This window comes from Lampris incognitus, chromosome 8 (assembly GCF_029633865.1).
Source record: "Lampris incognitus isolate fLamInc1 chromosome 8, fLamInc1.hap2, whole genome shotgun sequence".
In the NCBI taxonomy this organism is placed as follows: domain Eukaryota; kingdom Metazoa; phylum Chordata; class Actinopteri; order Lampriformes; family Lampridae; genus Lampris; species Lampris incognitus.
Genome location: NC_079218.1, coordinates 46,187,994 through 46,213,861, shown reverse-complemented (window position 1 = coordinate 46,213,861; position 25,868 = coordinate 46,187,994). Strand labels below are relative to the sequence as shown.

General features: G+C 47.5%; 1 protein-coding gene across 6 annotated transcripts in view; it reads right to left on the bottom strand.

Annotated features, from left to right (window-relative positions):
- The window catches only part of frem2a (FRAS1 related extracellular matrix 2a), a 96,586-nt gene that overhangs the window by 11,818 nt on the left and 58,900 nt on the right, over positions 1–25,868 (bottom strand). For all 6 annotated transcript variants that reach the window (XM_056284938.1, XM_056284941.1, XM_056284940.1 and 3 more), the window contains exons 5-13: positions 25,179–25,304; positions 24,413–24,664; positions 9,693–9,842; positions 9,222–9,431; positions 7,073–7,270; positions 5,990–6,154; positions 5,634–5,816; positions 3,049–3,179; positions 2,415–2,573 (exon numbers count right to left, since the gene is read on the bottom strand). In XM_056284938.1, the coding sequence (XP_056140913.1) occupies positions 2,415–2,573; positions 3,049–3,179; positions 5,634–5,816; positions 5,990–6,154; positions 7,073–7,270; positions 9,222–9,431; positions 9,693–9,842; positions 24,413–24,664; positions 25,179–25,304 (1,574 nt within the window). The remainder of the gene's footprint in view (positions 1–2,414; positions 2,574–3,048; positions 3,180–5,633; positions 5,817–5,989; positions 6,155–7,072; positions 7,271–9,221; positions 9,432–9,692; positions 9,843–24,412; positions 24,665–25,178; positions 25,305–25,868) is intronic.

The window sequence follows — 25,868 nt, the reverse complement described above, 5'->3', positions numbered from 1 at the left end:
GACAGAGAGCATGAGAGAGAGCGACAGAGAGAGAGCGAGCATGAGAAAGCAACAGAGAGAGAAAGAGAGCGAGCGAGAGAGCAAAAGAGAGTGAGAGAAAGAGAGCGAGAGCGAGAGCGAGAGAGCGAGCATGAGAGAGAGAGCAAGAGAGAGAGAAAGAGAGCGAGAGAGAACGAGAGTGAGCGTGTGAGAGAGAAAGAGAGCGACAGAGAGCATGAGAGAGAGCGACAGAGAGAGAGCGAGCATGAGAGAGAGAGCAACAGAGAGAGAAAGAGAGTGACAGAGAGCATGAGAGAGAGTGAGAGAAAGAGAGCGAGAGAGAACGAGAGTGAGTGTGTGAGAGAGAAAGAGAGCGACAGAGAGCATGAGAGAGAGTGAGAGAAAGAGAGCGAGAGAGAACGAGAGTGAGTGTGTGAGAGAGAAAGAGAGCGACAGAGAGCATGAGAGAGTGAGAGAAAGAGGGCGAGAGCGAGAGAGAGAGAGCGAGCATGAGAGAGAGAGCAACAGAGAGAGAAAGAGAGTGACAGAGAGCATGAGAGAGAGCGACAGAGAGAGAGAGCGAGCATGAGAGAGAGAGCAACAGAGAGAGAAAGAGAGCGAGAGAGAACGAGAGTGAGTGTGTGAGAGAGAAAGAGAGCGACAGAGAGCATGAGAGAGAGTGAGAGAAAGAGAGCGAGAGCGAGAGAGAGAGAGCGAGCATGAGAGAGAGAGCAACAGAGAGAGAAAGAGAGTGACAGAGAGCATGAGAGAGAGCGACAGAGAGAGAGCGAGCATGAGAGAGAGAGCAACAGAGAGAGAAAGAGAGCGAGCGAGAGAGCAAAAGAGAGTGAGAGAAAGAGAGCGAGAGCGAGAGAGAAAGAGAGAGAGAGCGTGAGAGAGCGTGACAGAGACAGCACGAGAGAGAGTGAGCGAGAGAGCAAAACAGAGAGTGAGCGAGAGAGCAAAACAGAGAGAGTGAGCGAGAGAGCAAAATAGAGAGAGTGAGCGAGAGAGCAAAACAGAGAGAGTGAGCGAGAGAGCAAAACAGAGAGAGTGAGAGAGAAAAAGAAAGAGCGAGCGAGGGCGAGGGAAAGTCTGAGCAGTGAAGCATTTCTAAGGATCTCCGGGTAGACATGTTGACACCCCCCTGGTCTTTACAGCACTCAACACCTCAACTCTGACAAGGCTATTTCATTTTCAGCTCCCCTAAGTACCTTCCGCTCAAATGACTACAGAGCAGAGAAACTGATACACACACACACACACACACACACACACACACACACACACACACACACACACACACACACACACACACACACACACACACACACGGTACCAGTCTCTCACAGCAGTCACCTGAGACCTGAGCAGCCGAGGACTTAGCACATCAAGAAAATCCAGTCAAGTTTCCCGCTGAGCCCCAATTCAGGAAGGCAAGCTATTCCTCTTGGATAAAGTCTGCTCAGCTGTGTAATGTGTCCCTTTGGAACTGACTGGTTCTGTCCGGAGGGACAATTTAACTAAGGCCCAAGGAAAAGCATGGGTGCTGAGAGAAAACAATGTGTCCCCCACCCCTGCATGATGCAGGCGTGTTAAACAGCACGCAGAGCGAAGACATGAATGTGCTGTCATGGTGACAGTTCCCATGATGGCAGATATTCAAAACTATTCCTCAACATTGTATCTTCTACTGATAGCAGATATGTCCACCCATCCATTATCTGCTCAATCCAGTTCAGGGTTGAGCGGGGCTGTTGTCTATCCCAGCATGCATTGGGCAGAAGACAGGGAGAGACGCTGGACAGGTTTTAAGTCCATCATAGTGAACACCCCCCCCCTCCACACACACACACACACACACAGTCATCTCATCATCAGCCGCTTCTCCGGGGTCGGGTTGCGGTGGCAGCAAGCTAAGTAGGGCACTGTAGGGAATCCGCATTGTTCCTCCTGGATCCGAGGTTCGACAGTCGGTCAGAGCCTCCTTTCCAGCACCCCTAGAGCAGACTTTCCCAGGGAGGCTGAGCAATGTGATGCCCCGATAATTGGAGCACACCCTCCGGCTGACACCCTCTGGGTGTCTGGATGACACCCTTTTTCCTTTTCCGGTCACACAGTCACTCATAAACAATTCACACCGATGGCAATTCAGAGATTCCAGTTCATCTAATGTGCATGTTTTTGCAGTGTGGGAGGAAACTCAAAACAAGAGGAGAACATGCACTCTCCACACAGATGAGCTGGAATCAAATCCAGGACCTCCAACAGCGCTAACCAATAAGCCACTGTACCACCCACAGTAGATATGTGTAAACTATAATATAAAAATACACTGTTTGGATGAGAATAATCTATATGTCTTTCCACCCCATCCATCTATTTGTCTGTCTTCTTGTGATGCAGTCCTCTCCATGGAAATCAGACGGACTTACAGTGACACACACAACGGGGTAGCCAGCAGGAGGATGGAGGTTGTCCGGTGTTCTGGCCACATCATCGTAGTGGAGCAGTGAGACCACATGAGGGAGAGAGGGGAAGGTCACATCAGCCATGCTGTTGGTCTCTTCGATGTACACGATCACCTTGGTCACCTGTCACACCAGCAACAGAGAGGGGGGAGGTGGGTTTCAAAATGGACAGACATTTGAAGGACTGTTGGCACAGCACTGCTTTTAATTCAGCACATGTGATGCAATTTGTTATTTGAGGAGGCTGTAGGACACTAATCTTGTAATTTATGTGGAAACGGATTGGATGTTTTGGCATTAAGCAGACTGGAATTTTCCATAAATATTCATAAGGATTGTTGTATGATACTTGTGTACTAGAATACACCCCTTCCCCCACACACACACACACACATTATGACTTTATACTGTAAATTCTGACCTTCATCTCAGAATTGTGACTTTAATCTCAGAGCTCCAAACAAATTTTTTTTCCACATTACCCTAATCCTCTTCCGTATTTTTGCATTTTCCCATTTTCGGCAGCAGCACCAGTACTTCAACAGCAGCACGCCACTGCTCCGTGAACACAGGGGGGAGCACAGCGTGAGTTCCTGACCTGAGTTTCCGCCACCATGTTTTCATCGGGTTTCAGGTGGAGAGTAAAGGCCTCCCGCATCTCCCGGACTCCGTCGTAGAGAACTTCCACCTCCACCGCATGCTCTCTCTCCCCCTGCTTAAACTCAACATCTACACACACACACACACACACACAAAGTGCATAATGTGGAGATAATGTACACACATAAAATGCGGTCCATTATAAGCTATGTAAAAATCTGGACTTCCATTTGGTCATTACTGTTGTGAAAATGAGAAGAAATGTAAGATGAGATGCTTAAATCCAGACATCATGGAGGCCTCGGTGTTGATCAGATAGCTTCACTCATCGTTTGTTTCATGCATTGAATTGGATCTATTAGGACCGCGCCACATCTACTCTTAACCTAATCCGAGAATAAAATGAAATGAACCTCGATGCAAGATATTTCATCACATTAAATCATATTCCATACAGTATGCAGTTTGTCAGCAGGTTATACACTATGCATGCATGTTTCCAGGGACCACGGCCCTGCCCGGAGCTGCGCCTGAAGAGGAAACACCAAGGCTTGGCGTCGACTGTGGGGTGTTTTTTGTCTACGTTTGTGTTGTCGTGTGGAGTTCGGGGGAGGTGTGTTGAAGGTGTCTGGCTGGGAGTGCTGGCGTTGGATCGGCTGGGGGAGCCTGATCTGCTGCGTCCGGTGAGCCCAAGGACCCCGGCCCTGCCTGGAGCTGTGCCCGAAGAGGAAGCATCGGGGGCGGTCTGACAGGACGTGGAAGCGAGGTAGGCTAAGCTAGCTAACTGCTAGCCCATGCAGACCGGCAGTTCCGACAGTCATCCTGGCTGGCGTTCGCTCTCCGGACAGGGGAATGTTGTGTGGCACTGAATGGACTGTGTTGTTAACTGTTTGGTTTTTTTTTGCTTCTCTCTCTTTTTGTATGTTTTTGGTACTGTCGTTTTTGGAAATTTTGGATATGTGTTTTCATCTTTTGTGTTGCAATGCTGTGGGCTGGGTGAAAGGAAATTTTGTTTCTTTTGTGTACACAAGTACATGACAGAAATGACAATACATTTTCCTGATTCCATTCATTCATTCATCATCATCATCAGCCGCTTCACCGGGGTCGGGTCGCGGTGGAAGCAAGCTAAGTAGGGCACTCCAGACGTCCCTCTCCCTAGAAATGCCCTCCAGCTCCTCCTGGGGGATCCCAGGGCGTTCCCAGGGCAGATTGGACATGTAGTCCCTCCAGCGAGTTCTGGGAACTGTTGACCCAGACTGGGGATGTTGTCAAGCGGTGGAAAGAACACTCTGAGGAGCTCCTGAACCCGGCTAACACGTCCTCGGTGGAGGAGGTAGAGTCTGAAGACTCAGGGGAAGCCCCACCCGTATCCCTGGCAGAGGTCTCTGAGGTAGTTAAGAAGCTCCTCGGTGGCAAGGCACCGGGTGTGGATGAGATTCACCCTGAGATGCTGAAGGCTCTGGACATTGTTGGGCTGTCTTGGTTGACACGCCTCTTCAGTGTCGTGTGGAGGTTGGGGACAGTACCTGTGGAGTGGCAGACTGGGCTGGTGGTTCCCATTTTCAAAAAGGGGGACCGGAGGGTGTGCTCCAATTATCGGGTCATCACACTGCTCAGCCTCCCTGGGAAAGTCTACTCTAGGCTGCTGGAAAGGAGGCTCCGACCGACTGTCGATCTTCTCGATTCCTGATTTCTAAATGTTTAGGGACTTTTTTTAAAATTTTGTTTCATTCAAATTGTATGAAGTATAGCAGATTGAAACTCCCCACACATAGGTTATGATGACAAATCCTTCAAATCCAATGTTTGTTTTTTGTAAAGATTTAACAAAAACATATGCTCCAGTTAATGCAAGGTAAACAGTGTTGTTAACAGAAGATCCTGAATCAATCTGTGGATTTAGGAGATTTAGGAGAGAAATTTCTCTTGATCTTTTTTGCAAGATTCGGTTCTCACAAACATAAATTGTGGAAAACAAACATGACTGGGCATCCCTGTTCATATATTTCATTGCTTATGGGATCAGAGGAAAACACGTTTACCTAAAAAAAGCATTGCAAGTTTCTCTTTGCATGGTGCCAAAGGAGTCTGCAGTTGTGTGTAGGTAATATAAGTTGCGCATCAGAAATGGGCTTCAAAGGAAAAAAAAAAGTGTTTTGCAAAATGATAAATTCAACACTACACCGCTCAAACCCACTGGGAAATTTGCACAGATTTGAGCAGCAGAGGGGCAGGTAGGTATAATTTGAACAGAGTGGATACATTCATATATATTTCATGCCTTAATTAAGCTCGGAGAGGGGCACTCAAAGCTACGGAGGCTACACAAGATGGAGTGGGACGAGCAGGAGGATGCCACCCTGCTGACAGAGTGAGAATAATGAAATTCAATTAAAAATTACACGACAACCACTGTATTATTCTGCTTGTCTCCTTAGTCTCACAGTTGTTAGCGGGCTCTCTGCAAGGCCGCTGCATAGGCACGAGGAAAAGCAAAATAGACGGGCATCTACGGGCCGGACCCTGAACACAGCGCAGGCCACCTTCTGCAAAGGACCAAACCATTAGTGCAAGACTGACCTTGAGATACGGGGTGGTAGTCTTCTCCCGACACAGCAGAGCCGTCTTTGGTGTGGACCCGGACCCGTGACACCTTGGACGTGTCGCCCAGTCGGACCACGGGGACCCTGACCACAGTGATGCCACCGGCCTCCTTGGGCTCGCTCACACTAAACTTGGTCTCCGCAAATCGAATGACGGACTCTGGGGGGGAAACGGGGGAAAGGGAGACGTCCACACGATGGACTGTTAACTGCTCGCCTATGAAATGCGCCTATGAATTTCCTCGCCTATGAAATTCAAACTTTGAGTTGTTACCTTTAATAACCCCCCCTCACCAATCCCCCCACAGCTCCCCATTCTTTATTCTCACGTACTGTCTGCTGTATCCATTATTTTCACAAGGGTCTCGTTCAGAGCCCCCACTGATGCCCCAAATGGAGAGTCACTCTTGGGGTTCCCCAAGACCAAGCGTAGGTCCTCCCCTTCCTCGTATAGCGTGTCATCAACCAGTGTCAGAGGACAGAGCTTCTCCGACTCACCTTCAGTGCAACGACATGGGGACATTGGACATATGCAAATAGGCAGACCTCAAGCAAATAGGCAAAAATTAGTACATGAGATTCTTAAACAATTTTTTTTCCTTTCGCAGAGTACATTCATTTAAAAAAAAAGAAGATTTCCCCCCTTTTTCTCCCCAATTGCACTTGGTAAATTACCATCCCGGTCCCTGCTCCACCCCCTCTGCAGAGCTGGGGAGGGCTGCACACTACCACATGCCTCCTCCGATACATGTGGAGTCGCCAGCCGCTTCTTTTCGCCTGACAGTGAGGAGTTTCGCCAGGGGGACATAGCCCGTGGGAGAATCACGCTATTTCCCCCAGTTGCCCTGACCGACCAGAGGAGGCGCTAGTGCAGCGACCAGGACACACACACACATCCGGCTTCCCACCCGCAGACACGGCCAATTGTGTCAGTAGGGATGCCCGACCAAGCTGGGGGAAACCCAGAAATTCGAACTAGTGATCCCTGTGATGGTAGGCAACGGACTAGACTGCCACGCTACCCGGACACCCCAGAGTACGTGCATCTTACTCAAGTAAGAGGCCCCCAGTGTCCGACCTTGCTCCCCTCAAAACCTCAGTGAGGTCAGGTGGTTTTGTGGTTGACTTAAATGCTGTAAAAGTGTGACAAATGACGCCTGACATGTGACAAATGACGTGACCAATGTCAGTGTCTGACAGAAAATGTAGAAAATGTGTGGGATTAGGGAAACGTATTTCAAACTAGCCAGCCCTTGAGGTATTAGCACAGAACTGTTATTTACAAAAAAAAACAAAAAAACATGTCATCACAAAGCTGAGAATTCCTGGAAGAAGTGTTCACCAGGAGGAGTGTATGAACCACCTTCAGAAACGTCAAAACAGAAGAACTGCCTGTACATGTGTGACTCATAGTACCTGGTAGAAAGGTAATGATTGAGGCATCGGTGTTGGGGCGTTCATCAAAGTCCATGGCTACCTGTGCAGAGCCCTGGCGGGTGTAACAGCGAACGGTGGACTTGTGTCGGACGTCACCGCTGCGGTACACCATCGCCAAGATATGACCATCGCTCTCCTCTCCCGTGTACACCAGCTCACGAAACTGGACTTTTGGCACTGTCAGTCAGGAGGACAATCAACTGATTACACATGACGCACATGGGAGTGGTCTTGAGAGAGCCATTAACAAACAGCGTTCCGCAATATTCCCTCCATTAACAGCATTCCATTTTGACGTCGATCACTCCAGAGATTTTAAAGTACATCACAAGCTGCTGGGAAACCTTTAGAATTAACAGACAGTAACACAAAACAAAACCAAACGGTTCATCACCTTTTTATCCTTCAAAAAATGATTCTACAGTATTATACAACAGTTATTCATGATCAAGTGATCTGATTGGATTGGATTCACAGGAGCCGCATTACTTCACCTGTATTATTCTGTTTATTTCTGCTGCTGTCATCAAGCACCTGGCTCAGTCAAAATATCCATTAAATATCAAGATAGCCTGACTCAGACAGCGCTCACAGGGAGACACCACCGGTGAGGCTAGCAAGCTTATCGCATGCTAATGCTAACACGTTCTTTCACATGCACCTTCTATTCTAACAGCACAATGAACGATTAGCATATATCCGCAAATATAATTCTACACCTAATAAGCAGCAAGCTAGCTAGCAGTGTTTGCTAATGTTATTTCATTTAGGTTTACTGTGTTGTTATTTATTTCGTTAATGCTATCTGTAGTGCTACAAAGTACAAGTATTCCTAGCTAAACTAGCAACATCTGTTTCCACTTTATAACTTGGAATGTAACATTGTTGCTTGGTTGCGTAGCAACAAAACACTTGTGGTTGAACTACATTTTTGGTGGAAGGAATCACAAATATTAAAAGCTGAAATTTCCGAAAGTGTTTCTGGGTTTCTTTGCTTTACTTTGTAAAACCTTTGTACAAAAGCAATAGAACACACAAGGTTGTATGTTATCGCAAACAACATCCAGAGGCAGAAAGTAAGAAACTACATTACCTCAAGTAATGTATTTAAGTACAGTTTTGAGGTACTGGTACTTAACATACTTTCACTCCACTACATATCAGAGAGAAATATTGTGCTTTTTACTCAGCTACACTCATCTGAGGACTGTGGTCACTAGTTACTCTGCGGAATAAGGTTTCACATGCAAAACATACGATAAAAAACAAAATATGAAGAACTGTTAAGCGTTTAAGCTGCCCAACAGTAAATGAAGTAGTTAAACCAGCTACAACATGAAAACACTGCTGACAGGCTAATAAATAATTTAACACCCTGAAAGGGATCATTTTTCAGAATGAGTACTTTTACTTTGGATATTTAAGTACACTTTACTGCAAATACTTGACTACTTTTAAGTGAAATTTTGAATGCAGGACTTTCACGATTAACGGAGTATTCTTACACTGTGGGATTGCAACTTTTATTTAAGTAAAGGAGTTGATCATCACATTTTTGATGATCTGCGGCAGTGGTTCTCAACCTTTTTTTGGGCCAGTGTTCCCATATTCATTATCCAGATGCCTTACTTCCCCCCCCATCACTTAAAATATAGGCTAATTGTCTTTCCTAAATTATTATTCTCTGATGATATATCATTAAAAAAAGCATGTCACTGAATGTCAAATAACAGATTTGACCGAACTGGACAGTTGGAATATCATTATCATAAGTTTTCCAGGGAACAAAAGAAGGATTCTTTTAATTGTTCCAGTGGAAAACAAGAGAAGCCTACGAAGGAAAAAGCCTGGGGCTACTGGAAAAAAAACAGCAGAAGGACATGTAGGCTGTCAAAAATATTGCTTCAAGCGCCCCCAACGTTCTCTGAACACCCCGTGGGGGGCCAGTACCACCCCTGTTGAGAAACATTGATCTACGGCAACCAAATCATAGCTGGGATGTTATTCATGACAACACACTCCCGTCCATGTTCTACTGCTTAATCACAACTTAGATTATAGCCAAACGTAATTAATCAAAGACAGTAACAACAGGTGTACTTCGCCGAAATTTCATCCTACCACTTACAGTCAGACACAGAGTCATTGATGAAGACAGTAGCCCTCCCAGGTTCTCCCAGGATGCCGTTCATCGGCATGCGGAGCACCAGCTCAAACTTCTCCGTCCCTTCAAGCTCTGGTTTTCCCAAGTCATCAAGAACGGTGACCCGGAGGGTCTGCATGCTGACCCCTGGGGCGAAGTCCAAGTTACGGCTGATGCCAACGTAGTCAATACCAGCTGCAGAAGGTAGAAGGTACACAAGAGTGGGTGGGGGGGGGTATGACTGACAGTGAAGAATCAACTAGACACAATACCTAGAGATGGACAGCAAAAGACAAGGCCCACAGAGGATCACACCAGTTTATCCCTCACCCTGAAAAAGTGAAGGAAATAGAGACACTTCACAGAGAGTTAAATTCTAAAATAACCTAGTCAAACTCCGTTACATGGCTGTGATTGAAAACATCATCGATGAGCGACTCTTGACTGAAAGCTCACCGTCAGCGGAGACCGGCTCAGTCTTGCGAGAGCGGACAGTTATTGTGGCAGTTTTGGACAGATCGGTTCCTGTCCTCCAAACCTTGACCTCGACGTAGCCGTCGCTCTCGTCGACGTGGTACTCTGCCTCTCCGAAGTAAAACACCGGAGCTGAGGGAGAAAAGAAAGAATTGGAGATGATAAAAGCTTATAACACACATTTCAGGGACTTAAATTATTCCTACCGGAAAGTTGAGGAAAAGTGAATAGAAAATGACAAAATATTAAGAAAACAACAACAACAAAAAAGACTAAAAAAAGGCCCAAACATGGTTAGAAAGTTAACGGGTTTACGCAAAATGAAAACAACAAGGTATGTGAAGGGAGACCACGCAGAGCAACCGACCAAGCCAGAGATAACATGGGGATTCGAACTGGCGACGCCCATGTTGGTAGACAACGGAATAGACCGCTACGCTACTCAGACGCCATCGACGTGACTTTGAAAGAAGCAGACTTTATTGAGGCACGGACGGCAGGAGCTTCAGTCACAGAAACTGCTCAACTGGCTGGTGTTTCAATAGGAACAGTGACTTAAGTGACATCTGCATTTAGATCTATGGGAAAGACATCAGTAAATAGGGCTGGACATTGTGGCTGAAAGCGCACATTCAATGACCGTAGTGGTCATGCATTAGTGTGATATGTAAGGGAAAACAGAGGAGCAACTCATGGAGAGAGATAGTACAGTAGGGTTGCAGTGTACAAACCCGTCATTACAAAGATGAATGAACGTTTTGGGAGATCAGCGGTGCAAAAACCATCGGCACTGGTCTATAGAGATCTGGAGAAAAAAACAGTGATATGGTCACCTTATTCTTGACAAGTGGGATAGTGCACGGGTGGCGTACACCAAGACAGTGGAACAGGCCTGAGTGCATGACCCCTACAGCGAGGGGGTCCGGGGTCTTTGTTATGCTGTGGGGAGCATTTTCCTGGCATGGTTTTGAGTCCACTTGTCCCCTTAGAGGGAAGGGTCACTGCAAATCAATACAAATTTATTCTGAGTGACCACCTTTATCCTATGATGAGACATGTCTATCCTGGTGGGAGTGGTCTCTTTCAGCATGACAGTACCCCCATCCACAGGACACGAGGGGTCACTGGATGGTTTGATGACCATGAAAATGATGTAAATCATATTGCTAGAGCCTTCACAGCCACCAGAGCTCAACCCAGTTGACCACCTATGGGAGACTTTGGACTGGCGTGTTAGCCAGCACTCTCCACCATCATCATCATCATCAAAACACCTAATTAGGGAACATCTTCTGGAAGAATGGTGCTCATCCCTCCAGCAGAGTTCAGACACTTGTAGGATCTATGACAAGGAACACTGAAGATGTACTGGAAGATTGTGGCGGACCAACACCTCACTAATACACTTTATGTTGGGTTTTCCTTTGTCACCTGTCTGTACGTATGCATGCATGCGTATGCGTGTGTTCACGTATACAGTGGGGGAAATAAGTATTTGATACACTGCCAATTTTACAAGTTTCCCTACTTACAAAGAACGGAGAGGTCTGTAATTTTTATCGTAGGTACTCTTCAACTGCGAGAGAAAGAATCTAAAACAAAAATCCAGAAAATCACATTGTATGATTTTTAAATAATTAATTTGCATTTTATTGCATGAAATAAGTGTTTGACCACCTAGTGTGTAACTAATGGTAATCTTTGAGACTGTGGTCCCAGCTCTCTTCAGGTCATTGACCAGGTCCTCCCGTGTAGTTCTGGACTGATCCGTCACCTTTCTCATGATCATTGATACCCCACGAGGCGAGATCTTGCATGGAGCCCCAGACCGAGGGAGACTGACAGTCATCTTGAGTTTCTTTTTTTCCATTTTCTAATAATCGCGCCGACAGTTGTTCCCTTCTCACCAAACTGCTTGCCTATTGTCCTGTAGCCCATCCCAGCCTTGTGCAGGTCTACAATTTTGTCCCTGGTGTCCTTAGACAGCTCTCTGGTCTTGCCCATTGTGGAGAGGTTGGAGTCTGATTGATTGAGTGTGTGGACAGGAGTCTTTTATACAGGTAACAGGTTCAAACCGGTGCAATTAATACAGGTAATGGTGGAGAATAGGAGGGCTTTTAAAAGAAAAACTAACATGTCTGTGAGAGCCAGAATTCTTCCTGTTTGGTAGGTGATCAAACACTTATTTCATGCAATGAAATGCAAATTAATTACTTAAAAATCATACAAAGTGATTTTCTGGATTTTTGTTTTAGATTCTTCCTCTCACAGTTGAAGGGTACCTACGATAAAAATTTCAGACCTCTCCATTCTTTGTTAGTAGGGAAACTTGCAAAGTCGGCAGTGTATCAAATACTTGTTTCCCCCACCGTACCTACGTATGCGGTTGCTTCAGGTTAATGTGCACACGTGTGCATATGTAGGTAACACAGACACAGGTATCATAATCCAATCTGATACATCATTAGCACAACCAGCCAGAGACAACCCTCAAATAGCCCAAGCCCTTACATCTGACGATATACTGCAGGGAGCCACATATATTCAACCTTTCACCCCTCCTGATTGTTACCAGCCCCCTTACAGAAGAATCACCCAAAAGTCTCATCAAAAATTCATTGTGAAGACAGCCATAAACAAGGCCTTTGTTTATGTGCGTTTGTGTGTGTCACTGAATCCGGTAGAGTGAGATTAAAGGCTAGCAGAGAGAGAGAGAGAGAGAGAGAGAGAGAGAGAGAGAGAGAGAGAGCGAGAGAGAGAGAGCGAGAGAAAGAGAGACCCCCTAGGCTGCTCAAAGGCACGTTTGAAATCGGCATCGTTTCTTGAGGTAGCAAAGAGATGGCAACCAAACATGTCTGTGACAGCTCCATCTCCCCCCCCCCCCCACCTCCACTTCCACCTCCACCTCCACGCAACGTCAGAGAATACAAGTTCTTCCGTCTCCGCTTTGGCTGCTAGGCCTTTTCACCCCGACATGGGCATTTAAGACTATATAATCCAAAAATAGTAGGCATGTTGTTTTAATGTGATCAAGAGAAACTTCTCGAGCCCAGAGAACTACTCCTGAACGTTGCTTTACTGATTTATTAACTGCCCATATTTTATTTATATACTTTAACTGGGCCAGAAACACAAGCATTTCTCGGCTACGTAATTGAGGGATTGAGAGAATTTAACAGTTGTATTTTGATCCCGAATTTGGCAGTTGCGAAGACAGCCCAAGGCGACAATATACAGGAAGAACGACATATGCACATGCTCTCATTCTCTTTCTCTCTCTCTCTCTCTCTCTCTCTCTCTCTCTCTCTCTCTCTCTCTCTCTCTCTCTCTCTCTCTCACTTGCTCTCTCGCTCTCGCTCTCTCTCTCCGTACCTTATACTCCTACACGATGCTTTACCCAACAGATGCTGCCACTGGCATATAACCTGAATAGAGTTAATTTATTTGCACACGTACACTGAAAATGTGACAAAAAAAAAAAAAAGAAAAACAAATGCAGATTGTGTAGGTGAAACAAACAACGACCCGGGGGTCTTAAAAAGGCATCTCATTAAACACATTTCCCAAACAGTGTAAGCCGGCAGTGGCGCACGCCGAGTGATTAATAGATCCATGTATACAAACTCATACGGCGGCGTGGGCAAGATGGGAAATCTCAAAACCAATTAAAGCAGATAAAACTCATCATTAAACATTCCCTGTCGGAACGCCGGGTCGTCATTACGGCACCAGCACGAAATAAGCAGGAACAAAGGTTCAAGTCTATGGATGAAACATAAACAGAGGGCGTCCGGGTAGCGTAGCGGTCTATTCCACTACCAACACGGGTATCGCCGGTTCGAATCCTCGTGTTACCTCCGGCTTGGTCGGACGTCCCTACAGACACAATTGACCTTTCACAAAGTCCCGCCCCCCTTAGTTACTGTTGCTATGCCCGTCAAGCATTTCAGAACTATCCAGGAAGTAGCCGGGAAACACCAAAACATGAAGGCAGAAATCAGCGCATTGTGTGGGTAAAAGTAACAGTAATAATACGTTAGCTGTGTTAGCTATCAATACTAGCTAGTAGCTAGCTTAGCTTGGAGCAGACAGGTATTTGTGTTGATTCTGGATGGACTAAGCTGGCCATGGGGTCTGCTATACTGCCAAATCTATTGCCCACATTGCGCTTCTTGCGTTCTGGGTTTGGGGGAGGAAAGAAAATGACCCCCCCCCCTCCAACCTTTTCACATATCTAGTATCCGGTCTGCAGATCCCATAGGCACACCGTCTCAGCATTTTGCTGTGTGTTGAAAGCTTGACGGACCGTTGCTAAGGTGGGATGGGACAAGCACCGTTCCGGGGCGAAAGGTCAATTGGCTGTGTCTGGAGGTGGGAAGCCGGACGTGGAATGTGCTCTGTTCGCTGCACTAGCGCCTCCACTGGTCAGTCAGGGCGCCTGTTCGGGGGAGGGGGAACTGGGGGGGGGGGGGGGGGGGGATAGCGTGATCTCCCACGCGCTACGTCCCCCTGGTGAAACTCCTCACTGTCAGGTGAAACTCCTCACTGTCAGGTGAAAAGAAGCGGCTGGCGACTCCACATGTATGGGAGGAGGCATGTGGTGGTCTGCACCCCTCCCCGGATCGACAGAGGGGGTGGAGCAGCGACCGGGACGGCTCGGAATTGTGGGTAATTGGCAAAGTACAATTGGGGAAATCAGGGAGGGGAGGGGAGGGGGGGGGTGCAGCATCCTCGGGTCCGAATTCAGCAGAACAACTTTCTCCCCCAGTTCTCTCTCCCCGTAACTATCAATTAAAAGAAAAAAACCAAAAACGAACCTTGAATAACTCGAGAAGCCCCATCTTTAAATTGATAAACTGGGTGATAGTTGGCCTCGCAGCTGCCTCCCAGTGGGGGGAAAGACGGCGTCTGTACCGAGCAGTTGATTCCTAATAGGTAGAATAGCTAGCAAACTGCGAGTAAGCAGTCGGGCACACGCTCCTTTCCCTACTAGGTGAGGAAACCGCTCTGCGAGCGCTAATAGATACACGTCTACATTCCCACTTGTCCCGTCTGAAACCGGTTGACAGCTATTTCCTGACACGACGGCAGAGAGCCGAGTGGTGAGTGAGAGCCTCACTTCTGGCCCTCAGGGATGTGCTGCTAAACCCTGTGCTCCATCACCCACACTGTGTGTACTGAGGAAGCTGTAAACCCAAACATGACAATTATTGTGTCTGTGGAAATGTGCCGATTGTGCGTGTGTGTATGTGTGTGTGCTGGCACTTTCGGATGGTATTGACGTGTCATGCACGTCCGTGTGAAGTACCGCTGCAGCCGTTGATGTGCGTTGAGGTTTCTTCAAATACAGTTTCGAGCACAATCCCACCTCCGCCGCACAAATCCAGCCCAGCGGTAACCACAGGTGAACGTGAACCGGAGTCGTCCCCCACCCCCGCGGGGTAAGATAATTACCCTCATCATTCACGCAGCTTCGTGAATTTATGAACCCCCCCCCCCCTACCAGTGCCGGCTGTGTTTGGTGAGCGTCCAAGACCGAGAGGCTGCTGCCCACATATCGAGCACATAGAGCGGTTTTCCGCATCGTCTGGCCTTCGCGCAAAGTGAGCGGCGTCCGTCCGTACGCACCCGACTGCGAGAACGCCAGCGTCGTCCCTCCTTGTCGGCGTGCGAGGAGAAGACGCGGCGCTCCGTCTCGAGTGCGAGTGTTCAGCCATGCGGAGAGCAACTCTCGGGGAGACAGGTACCGTGGCACTTCATCTGATGAAGCACCAAATCTAGCAGAAACCCCTGGGCTTTCTCTTCTATCCAAACAGAGATGCAGGAAGAGGGAGAAGAGAGAGCGAGAGAGAGAGAGAGAGAGAGAGAGAGAGAGAGAGAGAGAGAGAGAAGAGAGAGAGAGAGAGAGAGAGAGAGAGAGAGAGGAGAGAGAGAGAAAGGAAGAGAGAGAGAGAGAGATACAGGGAGATGGATACAAGGAGATGGAAGAAGACTGACAGAGAAAGAGAGGGAGACAGAGAGAGAGAGAGAGAGAGAGAGAGAGAGAGAGAGAGAGAGAGAGAGAGGAGAGAGAGAGAGAGAGAGAGAGAGAGAGAGAAAGGAAGAGAGAGAGAGAGAGAGAGAGAGAGGAGAGAGATACAGGGAGATGGATACAAGGAGACGGAAGAAGACTGACAGAGAGAGGGAGGAGAGAGAGAGAGAGAGAGAGAGAGAGAGAGAGAGAGAGAGAGAGAGAGAGAGAGAGAGAGAGAGAGAGAGAGCGAGAGCGAGAGCGAGAGAAAAAGGAAGAGAGAGAGAGAGAGAGAGAGCGAGAGATACAGGGAGATGGATACAAGGAGATGGAAGAAGGACTGACAGAGAAAGAGAGGGAGACAGAGAGAGGGAGAGAGGGAGAGAGGGAGAGAGAGAGAGAGCGAGAGAGAGAGAGAGAGAGACAGAGAGATACAGGGAGATGGATACAAGGAGATGGAAGAAGACTGACAGAGAAAGAGAGAGAGAGAGAGAGAGAGGAGAGAGAGAGAGAGAGAGAGAGAGAGAGAGAGAGAGAGAGAGAGAGAGGGAGAGAGAGAGAAGGAAGAGAGAGAGAGAGATACAGGGAGATGGATACAAGGAGATGGAAGAAGACTGACAGAGAAAGAGAGGGAGACAGAGAGAGAGAGAGAGAGAGAGAGAGAGAGAGAGAGAGAGAGAGAGAGAGAGAGAGAGAGAGAGAGAGGAAGAAGAGAGAGAGAGAGAGATACAGGGAGATGGATACAAGAGATGGAAGAAGACTGGCAGAGAAAGAGAGGGAGACAGAGAGAGGGAGACAGAGAGAGGGAGAGAGAGAGAGAGAGAGAGAGAGAGAGAGAGAGAGAGAGAGAGAGAGAGAGAGAGAGAGAGAGAGAGAGAGAGAGAGCAGAGAGAGAGGGGAATGGAGGAGCGGAGAGGTAGAAGGAAGGATCAGACTTACCTTGACTTTGACCGGGGGGGAAGGAGACCTGAGGCCTGACAGAGCACCAGCAGTCACCCTTTAAGCTTCTCAAATGCTTTTCTGCCATGTATCTTTGATGCAGGATCTGTGGTTTATCTTTAAGTATGTTTGCAGGCATCCATCCATCCATTATCTGAACCGCTTATCCTGCTCTCAGGGTCACAGCCTATCCAGCAGTCATTGGACGGCAGGCGGGGAGACACCGTGGACAGGCCGCCAGGCCATCACAGGGCCGAAACACACACAAACACACACACATTCATACCTAGGGACAATTTAGTACAGCCGATTCACCTGAACCTACATGTCTTTGGACTGTGGGAGGAAACCCACGAGGACACGGGAGAACATGCAAACTCCACACAGAGGACGACCTTGTACATCGGGGAAACCAAACAGACGCCGGCGCAACACAGAAGAGCTAATGGGTCAGGCCAGGACTCCACAGTCTACACCAGGGCTGGGCAATATTATCCAGAGGGAGTCGGTGTGGGTGCAGGTTTTTGTTCCAACCACGCCGTTACACACCCGATCCCTCTAACCAACCAGTAGAGTCTTCGCTGAGGAACGTGATTAGGAGACACAGGCGTGTAACGGCTTGTTTGGAACAAAGACCTGCACCCACACCGGCCCGTTCTGGATGAGACTGCCCACCCTGGTCTACACCCATCGGCAGGCCAGTGGCCCCTCTTTCAAGGATGAGGATGTGCACATCCTTGATAGGGAGGAACGCTGGTTCGAACGGGGCATCAAAGAGGCCATTTATATGAAGAGGGAACGACCATACCTGAACCGAGGGGGAGGGGGGGGGCTAAGAGTACATCTGTCACCATCTTACAATGCTGTGATTGCAACCATTCCTAAATCCTCTGTGAATAGTACACATGGCCATCGTAACTCTACTTAATGGTCACGCCCGTATCTGCATATGAAACTGGTCGTTGGGTTCGGTGGTTATGCCGCTGTATTGTTTATAAGGGTGGGGACACCTGCAGTCAGCTGAGACGGAAGAGGTCACTTGGTTTGAGTCTCACAATGCTTATTTCAAACGTACTACTTTTAAAATGGAGCAGCGACCGGGACGGTTCACAAGAGTGGGGTAATTGGCCAGGTATACTTGGGGGGGGGGGGGGTAATTTCTTTTCCTGTTTTGTGAACATTTCTGAGAACACATCCTATTTACATGAAACAAGCAATTATATATATATATATACACACACACACACACACACACACATATATATATATATATATATATATGTGTGTGTGTGTGTGTGTCAGTTAGGCAGGAAATTTACAAGCAGTATCTTGAAATAAGCGTTATGAGACTTAAAATAAGATCAAATAACTTGTCTTTTTCAGAGAGTACATACAGTATATATATACACATGTATATATATACATGCAGTCAGACAGAAAAACGTGTGTAATTTCTTTGTTTGTGTTTTTTTCTGTCCACCAAGGTCACGTCTCCCCGCCATGAATGGGACGGCACGCCGACTGGCTGCGTGCAGGTATTACGTGCAGGCTGACAGCGTTAATCCTCAGAGAGGCAAAAAAAAAAATGACACTTCATCTCTCAGAAGAGCCGCGCTTTCACCAGCACATTTCCATCCCTTTGAACGCAGCGGCAGGACGGAGGACTTCTGAAAGTCCACAAACAATCACCGCGTCATGCTTCTCTTGCAAAATAACCTGCCTTCCCCTTCGTCTGTCTCCGTCACCTTCTCTCTCTCTCTCTCTGTCTCACACACATGCTGTCTGTCCTCTCTGTCAACCAGTAATTTCAACGGGAGCCGTTTCGACACAACGCCGCCACCAGCAAAGAAGACGCCCGTCGCTCTAATGAGGCGGCTTTCTAGGCCGATTAAATCAAACCAATGAAAAAAGGTGGACGGCGGGAATCAAAAAGTTAGATTAGACCTCATTAATTTTCAAATTTCCCTACATCTGCCTGAGAAGACACTGATCTTGGGCAGTTGGGCGGGGCTGTGGTGCTTAATTGGTGCAGGGACCTTGCCAGAGTGCGTACCAAAAAAAAAAAAAAAAGATTTCACACACACACTTGTGGCCAAAGTTGTATTTATAAATAGCCTTCATGGTTTATTCTACCAGATGGGTGGGTGGTGTTTGCCACATAATGGGACAAAGTGAGCTCCGGAAAAGTGCACAAAATCGGAGGAAAGTCATGGGTGGAGTACCGAACAGGCCTACCGGGCCCAGGCCCAGGGGCCCCTAACTGGAGCCTCTGTGTGAAGTCGCCGTGTAGTCAAAGGGCTTAGTCGTTCATGTCAATAACAGAGCCCCAGAAGTCCTGCTGAAAAACTGAAGGAAACTGCGGGTGGATGTTAAGTCTTAGTTTAATCCATTCCATCCATTATCCAAGCCGCTTACCCTAATTGGGGTCACGGGGATGCTGGAGCCCATCCCAGCAGTCATTGGGCGGCAGGTGGGGAGACACCCTGGACAGGCCGCCAGACCATCACAGGGCCGACACATTCACAGCTAGGGACAATTTAGTATGGCTGATTCACCTGACCTACTACATGTCTGCATGTCTTTGGACTGTGGGAGGAAACCAGAGCACCCGGAGGAAACCCACACAGACACGGGGACGACATGCAAACTCCACACAGAGGACGACCCGGGACGACCCCAAAGGTTGGACAACCCCGGGATTCGAACTCAGGACCTTCTTGCTGTGAGGTGACCGTGCTAACCACCGCGACACCGTGCCGCCCCTAAAGGGCCCGAGCCGGATTCGAACCCAGGCCGCTGCGGTAAGGACTCAGCCTTATGTGGTATGCGCTCTACCAGGTCACCAGGGCACCAGTATTGATCCATCCAGCGAAATTTCCATGAAGCACAAAACGCAAGATGAAGAAAAAGTCTCTATTCTTCCCCACCAGCAGATGAAGTTTGTCTAGTTTGTTGCACGGTGATCGCACGTTAGAGAGAAATATTCCCAGTCAGTCAGTCAGTGCACCATGAATTATTAATACAAAAGCATATACCACTTCTTTACCTTGCCAGTAATCATCACGGAAAGGTCCATGTAGTGCACATAAAACCCCTCTGGTTGTATAGCCCTATCAGGTGTACTGGGGTGCAGCCAAGTCTCTCGAGCACAGGTGGGCCCAGACCAGCCGGCTGGACAGCCTTAGTATAATGGACTGGTCTTAGTATAATGTTGGTGTTAATTGGGTTTGTGTGTGTACTGTAAATCCTGTTGAGGTACAGGTGAATTTACTTACTGCAAGTTAGTGTACCCCCCCCCCCAGCCGGGGGGCTCTTACATGTCCGTGCCCAGGGGCCCGTTGTCTCATAATCTGCCTATGAGGAAAGTATTCATCAATTAATTTTGAAAACTTTCTGTGACTGAAGTCTTACTTGGGACTCCGAATGATCCACAAGGCTCGGCGTTTTCGGTTTTTTATTTTTTAAAAGCCGTCCAGCATGCCGAATTTCGCCGCAGGAGGTCACTGTTACATAACCTCACACGAACAGGAACAACTTTTGGATTCGTGGAAACATAAAACCGAAACGCTGAGTCTTGATGATCCATATCTGGTGGACCATTTTCACTATTGTTGTTGTTGTTGTGCAAATACTTGACCAAATTGTATTGGGGGGGGGGGGTTCCCCCCTTTTTTCTCCCCAATTGCATCCGTCCAAGTACCCCACTCCTCTGGTCGTTGCTCCACCCCCTCTGCCAATCACGGGAGGGCCGCAGACTACCACATGCCTCCTCCGATACACGTGGAGTCGCCAGCCGCTTCTTTTCACCTGACAGCGAGGGACATAGCGGGTGGGAGGATCACGCTATTCCCCTCAGTTCCCCCCTCCTCCCCGAACAGGCGCCCCGACTGACCAGAGGAGGCGCTAGTGCAGCGACCAGGACACATACCCACGTGTCTGCACGGACGCCCGACAAATTGTGTTGTTATTACAAAATGTCACCATGTAAAAGAGCTTCTTGTGTTTCATTAATTCATCTGAAAGTTTAACGGCGGCGTGACATTTGTTGAGACATACGTAACCTTAAACGGTGAGACTCGACCTCCGCAGCTGTGCGAGGGGAACGGTTAGCATCTCTGCAGAATGAAAAGCTATGCGGTTGGTTATTCCCCAGGGGGCCTCGCCAGCCCCGAGACAATTCCTTCATGCAGGTCTGCTTTTCATGCCGCCAGCGGTGGCAAATGTTACCGGTACGTAACCTACTTCGTTAGCATGTTCACATTATGTTGGAACATCATGAAAGCAGGCGAGGAACGTGTGATATGCGCTCCCACTGGACCACCGTGTGAATATTGTAATTAAAAAGTGTCGGAGTAACAGAAAGACGACAGCTTGATTTGCAGTTGGTGAGAGGTGGATGTCGGGGGGGGGGTTCAAAGGCTTCTATTCCCCATGACCGATAAGCATGGAAATACAGCTAAGACCCGATTAAAATAACATCTACGATATCAAGATAGCTCCCAGGCGGAACTACGGGAAAAAAAAAACGACACATGCATTGTGCAGACACACACGAGACATGTGTGGGTGCATGCACACACAGACACGCACACCGACTGTCTTCTTCTTCTGTGACAAAAAGAATTGTTATGCAAACTTCCCTCTAACCTTCATGTACTTTGCATGTTATCATAATAACAAGGCTGAAATGAAAAGTAGGTGGACAGACAGAGAGACAGCTAGACAGCCAGCCAGACGGATAGGTAGATAGACAGATAGACAGATAGACAGATAGATAGATAGATAGATAGATAGATAGATAGATAGATAGATAGATAGATAGATAGATAGATAGATAGATAGATAGATAGATAGATAGATAGATAGATAGATAGATAGATGGACAGACAGACATTAGAAGTCGGGGTGTGGGGTATAACCCTATCGACAGCTTCCCTTTATTGCACCAAAAGTTTTTCTTTTTTTTTCTAAATAAAGAATTGGTGCTAACTTTCATTTCTGTTATTCTGTCATTTCTGTTCATATTTCCTTAGAACATAAACAATATATACTTCCATAGCCTCGTGATGTAATTGTAAGAAGCGATAAGCCTGTCTCCTGCTCAAAGCACTTCATGTTTCTTTCTTTTCCAAAATTTCTCCCCTTTTTCTCCCCAATCGTACTCGGCCAATTACCCCACCCTTCCGAGCCGTCCGGGTCGCTGCTCCACCCCCTCTGCCGATCCGGGGAGGGCTGCAGACTACCACATGTCTCCTCCGATACATGTGGAGTCGCCAGCCGCTTCTTTTCACCTGACAGTGAGGAGTTTCACCAGGGGGATGTAGCGCGTGGGTGGAGCACGCTATTCCCCCCAAGTTCTCGCTCCCCCCCAAACAGTCGCCCTGACCGACCAGAGGAGTCGCTAGTGCAGCAACCAGGACACATACCCACATCCAGCTTCCCACCCGCAGACATGGCCAATTGTGTCTGTAGGGACACCCGTCCAACTCGGAGGTAACACGGGGATTCGAACCAACGATCCCTGTGTTGGTAGACAATGGAATAGACTGCTACGCTACCCGGACGCCACTTCATGCGTCTTTAACTATGCAACCGCACAGCCAGGCCAGTGCTGTTCGAATCATCTTGTGCAAAGAAGGGCTCCTTAGCAAACTCGCAAGAAAAACTCTTGATCCATGTTAATAAAGTTCAATACAACATATGCTGCAGCCTAAACCAATCTGCCAAAACATTAAAACCAATGACTGGTAAGTAAATTACCTCGTTACAATGGCACCTGTCAAGGGGTGGGATATATTAGGCAGCAAGGGAACAGTCAGTTCTTGAAGTTGGCGTGTTGGAAGCAGGAAAAATGGGCAAGCGTAAGGATCTGAGCGACTTTGACAAGGGCCAAATTGTGATGGCTAGATAAATGGCTCAGAGCATCTCCAAAACGGCAGGTCTTGTGGGGTGTTCCCGGTATGCAGTGGTCAGTACCTACCAAAAGTGATCCAAGGACGGACAACTGGTGAACCAGCGACAGGGTCATGGGTGCCCAAGGCTCACTGATGTGTGTGGAGAGCGAAGGCTAACCTGTCTGGTCCAATCCCACGGAAGAGCGACTGTAGCTCAAACAGCTGAAAATGTTAATGCTGGCTATGATAGACAAGTGTCAGAGCACAGTGCATCACAGATTGCTACGTAGCCGCAGACAGGCCAGAGTGCCAATGAAGACCCCTGTCCACTGCTGAAAGCACCTACAATGGGCACGTGAGCATCAGAACTGAACCATGGGGCAATGGAAGAAGGTGGTCTGGTCTGATGGATCGCTTTCTTTTTTACATCATGTGGATCGCCAGGTGTGTGTGCGTTGTTTACCTGGGGAGGAGACGGCACCAGGATGCACTATGGGAAGAAGGCAAACCGGCGGAGGCAGTGTGATGCTCTGGGCAATGTTCTGCTGGGAAGCCTTTGGCCCTGGCATTCATGTTACTTTGACACATACCACCGACCTTTTTTTGCAGACCAAGTACACACCTTCATTGCAGTGGTATTCCCTCATGGTGTTGCCTCTTTCACACAGGATAGTGTGCCCTGCCACACTGCAAAAATTGCTCAGGGATGGTTTGATGAACAAGTTCAAGGTTCAAGGTGTTGCCTTGGCCTCCACATCCCCCAGATGTCAATCCAATCGAGCATTTGTGGGATGTGCTGGAAAAACAAGTCCGATCCATGGAGGCCCACGCAACTTCAAGGACTTAAAGGATCTGCTGCTAGAGTCTTGGTGCCAGATACCAGAGAACACCATCAGAGGTCTTGTGGCGTCCATGCTTCAACAGGTCAAAGGTGTTTTGGTGGCATGAGGGGGACCTACACAATATTAGGCAGGTGGTTTTAAGGTTTTGCTGATCAGTGTATATGTGCATTCATAAAATAAGAAATAATGAATGAAAATGTCTACATGTGCACATACATATCATAATCCAGCTGAAGCGCACTGCAGGCCAACTTGGCCACCAGCGGCATAGTGTCTCGAGTTACATAAACCGCCGACGCACGACAGCTCATTCCGGTCAATGCAGGCAAAATGCATAATGGATAATAGGCTAGTTGTAACAAAATTATAAATGGCAAATGTAGCAAAGTAATAGGGTTAAAAAAATACTTGAGTAAAAAGTAAAAGTTCTGAAAAGTGTCCAAATGTGCAGCTGAGCTAACTTTATATTTTCGCCTATTTTTGTTTGGCCTCGTTCTGCTTCACACAATTTATTTTTGAGATATACGACTGTACTGAATAGCCAGCCAGTCTTCATTCAGAAGTGGTCTCTCATTCAGGTAGGCTACAAAGTCATTGGGGCAAGTCATAGGCCCTGCACTTTTATTAAAGGATTTTATTAAGGTTTCAATGACTGATAAGAGCACGCCTGACATAGGCTATGACTCTATCATATGAAACAATTTTTATTGTCGCAATAAATATGCTTTCTGAACATTTAAATCTTAATTTCTAGCTTTCTTAATAGCTGTATACTTCTCAAATGAAAGCCTTGGGTTGGACTCACTAATAGCCCAGTCTAGTCAGCACCGCTGTATTGGACAGCACTGTCCAGGATGAGGCTGCTGGGGCACCACGAAAGAAATTATAACGGTGCGAGGGGTGAAGTACTCCTGCCCCCCCCCATTTACAGCAACCCCTCCCAGAAAAGAGTTCCAACATCCCTGGATAGATAGATAGATAGATAGACTAAAATCGTGCAGTTGTACCATGTCTTACCATCATCCGCATCTGTCAGGATGCTAACTTTCGCGGTGGGGTAGTGGGCTCCCAGACGCCCACCAATGGCCATTGACAGTGTGACGTTGAAGTTCTCCTCGGCTTCGTAGAGCGAATCATCGATGACCACCACACGGCACAGCTTCTCCTTCTCGCCCTTCTCAAAGCGAAGGATGCTGCCGTGCTCCTCTGGACGAGAGATGTAGTCCGAGTAAGACAGGACTGTGGTGGGGACCGTCCCTGTGGCCGAACCTGGAGAAGAACAGTGAGGCCAGAGGAGGGGGGTTGATGTTTGGAGAGACGGCCACAATACTATTCAAAATTGAGATAGCCACCATTCTGAAGAAGAAAAAAAAACTATCATTAAATGATTGATTTTGATGCTCATTCATATTGAGATTTTAGAGATCAGATTTGTTAACTTAAATCTAACTTTGATTTTAAATTCCATCCTCCCAGTTTAACTTATAATGGGAAAAAATATCAGAACTGTTTGAAATGCTGTTTGGGTCTGAGCATAGATCCTTATTTAGCTAGGCAGAGCAGTAGTGGAAACAGACTGGGTCAAAAAAACCAATGAGAACCAAATGGAGAGCAGAAATGCGATCAAAAAGGCTGATGGTGCGAGATGTGTGGGGGTTGAGGACGTCAAAATTTGGAAATGATGGATTGCATCATCTGTTAAAGGACCAATTACGAAGGCTGTTGGTGGGCGCGGGTTATCCGGAGGGTTAAGTAGATTAGGTGAGAGAAGGTAGTCAAGTACCCTGCTGCGTGTAGCAGACCACCATGAGCTCCTGGCTGATGTCTCCACTCCTGTGGACCGGGATGAGCAGCTCTCCCACGTCCTCCTCCACTGAGTAGCTCTGATGAGGGATGAACACCGTGGACTCTGGTTAGAGGACAGCAGGGGGAAGCCGGGGAGGCCCAAGGTGGGGACCATCGAGGAGAGAAGGAAAAGGGTTTAGGGGAGACAGAATAGGGAGGAGTCAAAGAAGAATAGGTTATCGTAAATGCAAAAACCCGCAAACATCTAAAGTATATTGGACCAATGCTTACATTGGTATGTGCTCAATCATTTGCTCTGTATTATGGTGTGTTCACACCAGACTTTAGCATAACACAAGTCAATGAAAAGTGAATGGAAAGAGGCGATATAGTGTGACAAGCTGCTGATCACCCAAGATACGTGAAATGAGGATATGGTCGTTTGCTCGACTCGAAAAATGTTCCGATTCGAGCGCAATTTCACTTATAGTGAACCATTGAACCAATCAACACTTTCAAGTCCATCCCTCTCAGTCAGCTGAGCACCAAGGGACTTGGTCAGAGTTCCTGTAAAGTTCCATATGTTCACTTTGAAAATGTCAACTTACCGTTGTTTTGTCAACTGCAAGAACAGACTGATACTATGCTACAGTGTACATATACTTGGAAAGATGCTAGTGTGGTAATG